We start from the raw sequence: 10,208 nt of genomic DNA, 5'->3' as shown, positions 1-10,208 counted from the left end.
TGGCCACACAGCTGTCATAAATTACAACGTTTTATTTTTCACTTTTCAAAACAGGTTAAAAATGCTACACTGAGGGTAAAGACACAATGGCATTCCATTTGATACAAATACTAAAACCTCTCAAAACCTTCAATAAATCAAACACATGGGACTATACTTACAGTGAAGAAGGACTCCAGGTGCCAGATCAGAAAAATAATATGACGTGGATCTGAACATCACTACCAAAACTAAAATCTGGTATCTGTGACAACAGGGAAGCACTATTCTGAAGAGAGGAAGAATCTAAACTATAGTGAACTTTCCTGTTTGCAGCCCCAAAACAAACAAAACCCAGAAAGCTATCTTTATAGAGAATTTATACCTCTATTATTCTCATGCAGATAGAAGAAACCCTACCTGCTTTGAAGCCCACGGTTAATTTCTAAAAGGGGTTAAAAAGCAGGATTCACTTAGGTCAACTCCATTAGAAAATGGGGTACAAAATTACATGGCTAATGGATGAGAGAAACAAAGGTCCATCTGTGTCACACCTATAAGGGAAATCATAGTAGAGGAAACAGACAATATTTACCTGTAATAAAGTAAGACTGGGAAAAAAGCTTTCAGGAGATTTCAGAAAAGAAAAAACACCCCCATACTTCTAGATTTAGAAGACAAGTTTCTGTATTTTTTCTATCTAGTGGACTACTAACCACATTAATACAAATAGCAGGAAGAACAGCTGGAAGCTGGGATTACAGGCTCCAAATTTTGCCACACTGATAGCTCTGACCCCAATTGCTCAAACCCCTAGATTCCAGTGCAGCCGAAAAAGACACAACAGACACTACTGCATGAAGGATCAGTTAAGATCTCCCCGAGATAATCTGAAGTTCCTGGCCAGACTGCATACTGAGGATGATCCAAATGCCTGTCCTCTGAGGTTTTCAGTATCTGGGTTTAGAGCTTTCTCCTGGATTTTAAAGCAGGCTCACTAAGCACAACAGTTTGGAGGGGAAAAAAAAGGTTAATGGTACAAGACTCTGAGAACACAAACTAAACCAGAACATATTATACAGCTGCCTCTTCAAGGATAACACAAGTTCAAGACATTCTCTGATCTTCTAACATCCCATCCTAAAAGTCAGATTGTTTCAGTCTAAATCCTGAAATAATCAATACTGGCTTTCCTAATCCTCCCCAGTGGTCTTGCATGGTATTTCAGCACTGCTGCACTTTGGATTATTATTATTATTCTGCTTTCAGTAACTACATTGGAAACATAGGTATTATAAAACAATTGCTAAACCAACTGTTTCAGTCAAAAAATTTTTTTAAAAAAGAGGAATTTTTGTAAAACAACAAAACTTTGTTTCAGTCTTTGCTCATTTGGTTTCAGAGTCCTAGGACACTGGTTCTCCATCACTGGTATGTTCTGTTAATTATCTAAAACCTTACGCTAGAAAATTCATTTTACCTAGCTTTAGTCCATGTGTATGACAGATGACTCTCTTCTACAGAAAGAAGTCCTGCCTCTGCTTGGGTTGCTCCACTTTTCTACAGGTCTTCCACTTGGGAGTGATGAACTTCAAATTAAGACTCATTCTCTCTTGCACTGTTTGCACACTGCCAGTAACTGGCGTTGAAAGCACAGGCAATGGACACCAATGCAAGCGTAGTGGGCATTAAAGTACTATGTGCATCAACTATGCTACAATAACACAAATTTTGGCTTGGGAAACAGCTCAAATACAACACTGCATTATCAAAGGAAGCAAATCTAGACTACCAGTTGGTTCCTAGACATCAACTTTACTGAAATGGACAGACCTTTCACTTCATTTTTCTACAGTCTGAAGGGTACAGCTATGCTCACTCATTCTCACTGAGTTGATGCTTTATAATTATTTTTTTAATTATGTATCATAGCGGTATGTCTACTGTTCTTCTGAACAGCTGCCAAGAGATTGAATTTTAGTAATGATGGATGAGTTCAGGAATTTGCCATCATACCTCAAACTTGACAAATTCACTACTTCCAAGACTGCAATACTGATTTAATTAAGTGCTCCACTAAAAGAGCTTGAAATTGAACAGGAGAAAGCATATGTTCAAATGCAAATAGAGCTGCAGATGACACCAACGTCAAAAATGTGATCTTCACAAAGACAAGAGAGTTATCTGAAGTGTCCAGATTTTAACAGTTCCCCAGTTCTGTAAAAGGGGCAAATCTGCAGCCTTGATTCTTGATTAAGTCATAGAAAGTTGGCACATGGGGACATTTCAAAGACTCCCAAGCCATTATCTAGCTTAGTGATGTTAAGCAGGCATTACTAGGTTTCTGTCTCAGTGCTGTATGCAAAGAAAAGAAAGGCCTTGGTTTGTCCTTTACACAATCAGGGCACCTGGGATACAGATGTATTCCCAGTGGAGACACCCGAACATAAAAAGGCAATCCACATGTGTGGGATGCATATGAACCCACAGCAGAGTTCATACAAAGTGTAGCTTGAAAGGAACATTCCAGCATCTCAGTAAGTGATTTCACTCTAATTAAAGAATGGTTATTTACGAGCTATTTGCACTATGAATACCACCCCTGATGAAGATTCAATTCAGAAAGATACCTCAATCTCATTTGGCAAACTGAGTTTATTCAGGTTCTACAGAGCAAAGAGAAAGGCTGGAAAAGGAAGGAAAAAAAAGGGGGGAGGGGAAGACAAACCCAATTATTTTCTAAATTCATAGCTTCTGAAATCACTTATCCCCACCACAAGTAATAGAAATAATGAACTGTTTTTTGGACACCCCCCTCCACCTTTTCAGAATTCAGAAACAGTCTAACTACTGGATGCCACATTTATTCACTAGACTTACAGTCTAGTCTACTGATTATAGTATACTTTAAAACCTGTATTTAATATGTTACTGTGTTCCTTGTCTTGCTTATGTTTTATGCTTTATTTTCTTCCTCTTGAGGACAGCTTCAACTTCACTGAGCTCACTTACCACTGATATAATTAAGAAGCAAACATATTTAAATTCAGAAATCATTGATATAAGAAACTGTTTTTTTTTATTTTTCAAAATAGTGTCAGTTTCCATCGTTTAGTCTTGCAAGGCTAGTTCACGAAACCAGAGAAACCTGTACTTTTTCATAGTCCTGGCATTACCACAAATTCATTTTCCATAAAAATTCTGTTTACAGCAAGGTCTAAACACAGAGAAAGCTGATAAATAGCCCATCACACTGACAGGTTAATTTCTCTGAAAGCAGAATTAATTTAAATGTAATGTACTCTTAAGCAATAAGTGAAAAAAACATAAATGGAGGTTAAAAAACTAAGAGCTTCTGACAGAACAAAGTTTTGTGATGGAGAGCTATTCTAGATATTAGTAGAATGAGAAAATACCAGTTTTTTCATTTAGCTTGTAAATGAAACTTCTGCTTACTTCTCTGCTATAGAAGAAATACTATCTCAACAGTCCTTGAAAAATGACATACATAAAAGTATTGGTTTAAAGAACAGTAAGATATCTCTATGACCTGACTGGTTAGGACAGGTTTGAAATATGTCACATTCTCTTCACGTTCTAGAAAACACTATACTCAGAAGAGATTCCTTCAAGTTTTTACCTTAACTGTGACTATGTACACCATGAATTTTTTATTAACTACCTCTAGAGAACAAACATTCTGTTTTATACCATATGGTTTGTATATGATGTGCATTTACCAAACTGTTTCCATTATGTTTTAACTCTTCCTTCACAGCTACACAACACTTCATGCTATTCAACAGGCCTAAGTATCACAGAATCAAGGCAAGAGGTTTAGGTATCATTTCTAAACAACCAATAGCTCAGCTGTCATTTAGACAGTCACTGTTTATAAATTCCACCAAGACTTCTTGCACAGACACATTGTATGAACAAGCACTGAATTTTATTTCCTATTAAACACTTAGGATGCAATTTTAGTGAAATAGTAACTTTTTTTGGCTGGGGAGCAATAATTCTGTTTCTATTTTGTAAACTACGACCTCCATATTGGTAATGAGACCTCAAGAGTTTTGGAACTTTTTTTTTAGAGTTTAAACTGCAATCACCTACTGTACTCAAACTAAAAAGGTAAAAGCAGTAGGCACAAAATTATATTAATGTTTGTTTACAAACAAGTGAAAAAAAGCAAAAATCACTATCTGTCCTCAGACCTCCCATTAAAGAGAAATAATGTGCTGCAATATCTATGTGAAAAATGATCCAGAAATCGATGTTGCAGCCCTGACTAGTAAATGGGAATTTAAATCTTAAATTAAGATCAAGGCTTGATTTCCCCCCACTTACCTTAATTTGGGTGATTTGCCCCTCCTATATTGCTCCTGTCACTTTCTGATGCCTGCATAGGCTTTTCTGGAGGCAGTGCTCCTCTGTGACTAAGAGCTGCTGCTTCTAGTGAGATAAATTGCCTAGGTGTTTCTTTTCTTGTATCTCTCTTTTCTGCTCTTTGAATTCCTCTTCTAATGGCCTTACCAATCTCTACACCAACGCTGCTATACCCAGTTGCATCAGTTTTTCCCTCCTTTTCACTAAATGTATCAACTACTGCTAAAAGCTGTGAGAAGATTTACTGCTACATTAGAAATGTTTCCGGCAATTTCACAACAAAGCTATTGCAAATGCCTCACAGCATAAAAGCAACTATTTTAAATCCCCAAAGAGCTGGACTGCTGAAAAATCTCTACCTACCTAAAATTAACTCTTTATTTACAGGGGACAAAAAAGTCCAATCCCATACAACACTGCCTCGTTATAAAGAAATCAGTAATACAAGTTTTTCTATACAGAAAATAGTAGCTGTGTTCTGGAGAAGTCATTCAAGTAGAAGAATATATAATCCATAGTTAAGACATATTCATTCACTTAGCTACTCTCAGACTTTTGAGCATACAATTTTCTTTCAAAATCTCTTCCAACCACTTGGTAGAAATACCTTCTTCTTTACACAAGAATTTATTTTAAGCAAATGTATCCAAAGGAACAGATATTAAATGTGGGAAGAAGTCAGTTTTGCCATTGTAACAACTTACAATTACAGTATTCACACTAAATGTATACAAAACAATGTATTCTAACCACTGGAATGCACAAGTGATATAACTGGAAGTGTTCCATTGTTTCCTCTTTAGGCAACAGACTAACCTCACTTACTGGCTTCTCATTCCTAAAGATACATGGGTTTCCCAACCTTTGCTAAGGTAAACTTAGTTTCTGTAGAAAACATGTCTTAAGTTTGTCAGAAAAGCTCTGATTAATACCCAATATACCAAATACAAACGTTTAAAAATCAGTAAGACGGTCGCTTAAACCTGGGATCACTAACTTCAGGCAGAAAAACAGAAGTATCACATAAAAATACAGTATAAAGGCATCTACAGCAAGATAGATCTAGCCTAGCTAGAGCACACAGCAAAGATTTTACTTATGAAGCTCATACTGTCACATGTTTGACCTCACTGTATTAAGCTTTTTCACAACAAATGCTAATTTCACAGAATCACAGAATTTATGCAACACATTTTTTCTACAACTTTCAGCTTTGCTACAATTTTAATATCCTAGTCATTAACTACTTTCTAAAGTAGAGATTCTCTGTCCACCAATGAGATGCATAAAGAATTGAAATCTTGTAACAAAACCTGTATTAGATAAATATTTAGAACCTTTACCCTATGAACAGCACATTCAATTGTGAGAAATCTGTTACAAGAACATCACACATCAGATGCAATTAAGAAAAGTGAAAAAAATAATTAGAGGGTTGGTACAAAATTTGGAAGGCTTTTACTGCTTCTTAGACAAAGAAAAATAGAAAAAGAAGAAAAAAAAATAATTAAAATCTACTAAAACCAGAGCAGTGTAACCTGATAGCTCACAGGAGAATTTAGGCTACCAGGAGAAATATTCTAGGAGTGAAAGAAACATGCAGACAGGAGTATCAAGCAAGATTATTTTTTTCCCCACCCAAGAGAAATGTACCTGTGTTGAACTGACTTTTAAAGGATCAAGTAATACAAGTGCCTCTGAATTAGTCAAGGTACTTATGGATACAGTGCTAAAGACAAGTCATAGATGCTCACCTTTTAACTGTTGATGAGGAAAACCTACAACCTGCTCTACCTCTCTTACCATCATTTATAACATGATGGCTTTTAATTTGCACAGAACCAAAACTCCTCAACAGGATCACTTGATAACTAAAGTAAAACAGAAGCATGGATTCATCCTAAGCCAAGTGCAAGGTACCAAACAGCAATCACTTAGATACAAAGGACAGAACTTATTAAAACCTGGGGCTGGGAGAAAGAGGGGAAGAAACCCTAGCAAGGATATAATTTCTCTCATTTTGAAGAAAGTATAGTAAAATATTCAAATATGAAGAAGCTAAAGCTACCTTGCATGAAAGAGGCTGGGTTCCAGGAATTCTTCCAGTTGTTGAAGTCATAGCTGTCTGATTCCATCTTGTTTAACCAAAAAGGTGTGCTAACTAATACCCATAAAGATGCCGGCTCAAAACTTTTGTTGGCCAATCTAGTTCTACACAAAAAACACAGTGTCATACACCAATGCCTGGATTTTTACAGCTGCCTTGTTTGGTCCTGCTGGTTTTTCTCCCCTTTCCTTCTACTTTCTCTTTCCCAAATAGCCAAGAAGGCAGCACAGCATTCATGTCTAATGGTGACTGAAGGTTAAAAATGATTAAGATCACTCTTCTCATTTCTACCTGTTACAGAAAAACATTTTCCTTTTTTTGTACAAAAATCATGAACTTTAAATACGTAAGAGGTAACAGTATAAAAAGGTTTTTTTCTTATGAGTTACAACTAACTGACCTGTTTGTTGGAATTCCTGATTTGAATAAGGCAGGAGGAGATGTGAAATCAGGTTTGGTTGACTGCACTGCCAATTCTTTCTCCAAATTTCCAGTTCTTCCCTGCTGTACCTTCAAAATAACATTTCATCATTAGTTTAACCTGAGAAGTGTAGCAGCCCCACCACCCAACATAGCACATAATCAACACAAAAACAATGAAGCCCAACTTTAATCAGATTTTTTTTTTAAACTGTCACCTTTGCACAGCTAGTAAAATTCCGTATTTTATAAGGATATAATACTTAAGTACTGTGTTTAATAAATATAAGAAGCAATATGCCAGAGAACAAATTGTTACAGAAGATAAGACAGTTTTAGTATTTGATATCCAAGCATTTGAATTGGAGATGAACAGACCAATGGATTTTCTTGTAGAATTTCCTGTATGAACAAAATAACATCTTAATTTTTAAAGATGCAAACTTACTAAAAAAAAAAAAAAAATCTTCATAATCTTAATGACAGATATATAACAAGTCTACTACCCAACAACAAACCATGAGACAAGAAACCGAATGGATTCTCCCACCTGCCTTATTGACCATGAGATCTAGTAACCACTTAATTTCCAAGTCATACCAGGAAATCACCTCATACTCCAAGTTATGCAGACTTTAAAAGATTATTCATTAGTTCAGACTGAATACTTAAAAAACATACTGCTGTTTCTGAAGTATGGCACAATTCCAGAGACGTGTTATCAAAGTTATGCAAGACCTTTGATGCAAATACTTCAAGTATTGTTTGATTTCAGCAGCACATTTTACACAAAAGAAAAAAACGACATGGGTTAGTATTAAAGACAAACCTGTACTGATTCAGTTTTTAAAGACACTCCCCCTCTACCAACCACAGAGCTACATCATTCTACATAGCTAGTTCACTCACAGTATAACATCACATAGGCTGTGATCTCACAGCCTCTTGTAGGCAAGTGAACTACTAAGCTTTTGCAGAATCTTACTTATAAACACAGGCACCTCTTTCACAAACCCACAAAAATGTATATAGACAGTTAAGATTCATTAAAAATAGAATTGAACTTTAGTATCCAGAAATATGAAAAACAGAAACAAAAGCCCCCAAAACCTGAATAGGTTTGGTATAAGTGTTTATCTGAAAAATCTGTAAGTCTTCTGTTAATTAATAAGTAACCGGGAAAACGTGGAAGACAAAGTCTTGACAGTTACAGAAGATTAATCCAAACATACCATGTAATTTACAGGAAACTTAGTATTTCAGAACAGTGGAAAAAAGTTAATGAAATTATTTAATAATCATATGTAAACTCCCTGTAAAACACGTGACAAACTCTTAATTCAGAGTCTTACAACAGTTATTACCGGTACTGTTAGACCACTGGACCCCCAGAGAATCAATATTGAGCTAGAAACAGGGGAAGCTTTGGTTTGGAATACTTTCCCTTCTTACTCCAGGTCTAACAGTTAAGAAAAATTTGAGAGTATAGCCAGCTGCAAATTTTAATGCCCATTGCCCACCATTTCCACCATTGCACAACACTATTGTAATGGTAACTGAGGAAGTCAAAAAGCCTCACAGAGCCGATCTGCTCTTGCTAAGATAAAGTCAAAATGACTGCAGACCCTCAAAAGGCATACCAGGGGAAACAAAAATACCTGTCTGAAGTTGACACTTCTGTCACAGGAGTATACGGATGAGAGTAATAAACAGTTCCAAGTCAGTTTAATGACAGGTCAAGAACCAAAATGACTGCATATTGAAAATAAAATAACCTTTGTATTCTAATTTCAACTTTAGTATGAAAAAAAGAGTAAATAAGAAAATAAGTTAGAAAAAATGTTCAATCCTTAAAATAAATCCTGTCATACAGATTTTTCTGCTCTCTGAAAATCAGCATTTCCAAATGGAAAAAAATTACACATAGCTTGATAAATTGCCCTCTAATCCCAGAAGGTCAACAGAAAAATATGGAAGACTGATTTTCAGATCTCAAGAGTTGCCAAAGATAAGTGTTACAAAACACAGTAAGAGCTACAAGGCCACAGGAAAAATAAACATGTCATAATCTACAAAAGCTTTCCCAGTACATCTGCACAAATTCTTTAATCTGCACAAACAAATAAATGCACTACAACTAAAAAATAAACCACCACATAATGAAAAATTAGTTTCACTAGGAAATTTGTTAGTTCACCAGGCCACTAACTCACATGCTCACAGAAGGATGACAAACTAAAGACACGCTTTTTAATCAGCATTTTGTGACGTAGGCAGAAAGTCGCTGGTGTAAGATGTGTTTGAAATAATGGTTATGTCCATTTCAGTTGTTCTTCTATCAGACTGTGGTGGCATGGTAAGCAATACTAAACAAACATGAGAGCAACCAACAAAAGTTTACTAAAATTCACCTTAAAAAGATGGTATCTGCCATCGAGAATCTCTGCACTTGGTCTTACTTCCATAGCATTGTCTTCAGCCTAAGTTAAATAACACATTGCCCATTAAGATACCATACAACTCTTAATGATGGGCCACAGTCTGAATAATGGTACAGGTGCAATCTAGCTGTAGCTAGTCTGTCACACTATCCACACAAATTGCCAGTGAAGCAACACAGAAACACTCTAAGCTTGGGGTGGGGAGTCAGGTGCAAACTCTAACAAATGCACCAGAGTGGGCAGAACAAGCTTACGACACACAAGCAGCTTCACAGGGAGAAAAACACATAGAACATCACAAAAGTTGTACTAATTACCGTAATCTTATTTGTGGTTGAGGTAACTGGTAAAATTTCAAGACCCATTCGTATTCTCTTCTGTTTTTCACAGTAAGCTTTCCAGGTATCTTCATTGAACCCATAGTTGAAATAATCAGAGAGATCAGCCCCTTTAAACAGAGAAGTATAGGGTTTTAGGTCATTACAAAGTTCATCTTTTCTTCACTGAACATACTTCACTGAACCTTTATTTTTAACATCAAAATGGATTAGGTAATGATCTGAAAACATACTACTGAAAAGTACAATACAGTCTTACATCAGTATAAGAGTATACATGGCTAATACTATAAATACATTAAAATTCAGTCAGAAAGAGTATCTTTCCTAGCATCTCGTCTCAGGGATCTAAATTAGATATTTACAGAATATCATAGGATATTATAATCCACATATCTTTACAATAGGATAAATTTAAAATCTACAGGTTCGCTGTATGTTCTAGTGAAGAACCACTCCCTTTTGCTTGTTCTGTACGACTTCTCATTTTGTTTTGATTCCTAGTTTCATTTGATGCCATGCAGTGTTTTTATT

The 10,208-nt window shown here is 35.8% G+C and overlaps 1 protein-coding gene across 6 annotated transcripts in view; it reads right to left on the bottom strand.

The window, feature by feature from the left end:
- FIP1L1 (factor interacting with PAPOLA and CPSF1) overlaps positions 1–10,208 on the bottom strand; it is a 42,887-nt gene that overhangs the window by 21,906 nt on the left and 10,773 nt on the right. For 4 of the 6 annotated variants that reach the window (XM_040595725.1, XM_040595686.1, XM_040595701.1 and 1 more), the window contains exons 7-9: positions 9,654–9,784; positions 9,307–9,375; positions 6,876–6,985 (exon numbers count right to left, since the gene is read on the bottom strand). In XM_040595725.1, the coding sequence (XP_040451659.1) occupies positions 6,876–6,985; positions 9,307–9,375; positions 9,654–9,701 (227 nt within the window). In that variant the 5' untranslated portion in view covers positions 9,702–9,784. The remainder of the gene's footprint in view (positions 1–6,875; positions 6,986–9,306; positions 9,376–9,653; positions 9,785–10,208) is intronic. The other 2 variants (XM_040595709.1, XM_040595716.1) reach the window with 1 other exon arrangement.

The sequence above is a fragment of the Falco naumanni genome, chromosome 1 (genome assembly GCF_017639655.2).
Source record: "Falco naumanni isolate bFalNau1 chromosome 1, bFalNau1.pat, whole genome shotgun sequence".
Taxonomy (NCBI): Eukaryota; Metazoa; Chordata; class Aves; order Falconiformes; family Falconidae; genus Falco; species Falco naumanni.
The sequence above is the reverse complement of the archived record's forward strand: the minus strand, read 5'-3'. Positions and strand labels throughout refer to the sequence as shown.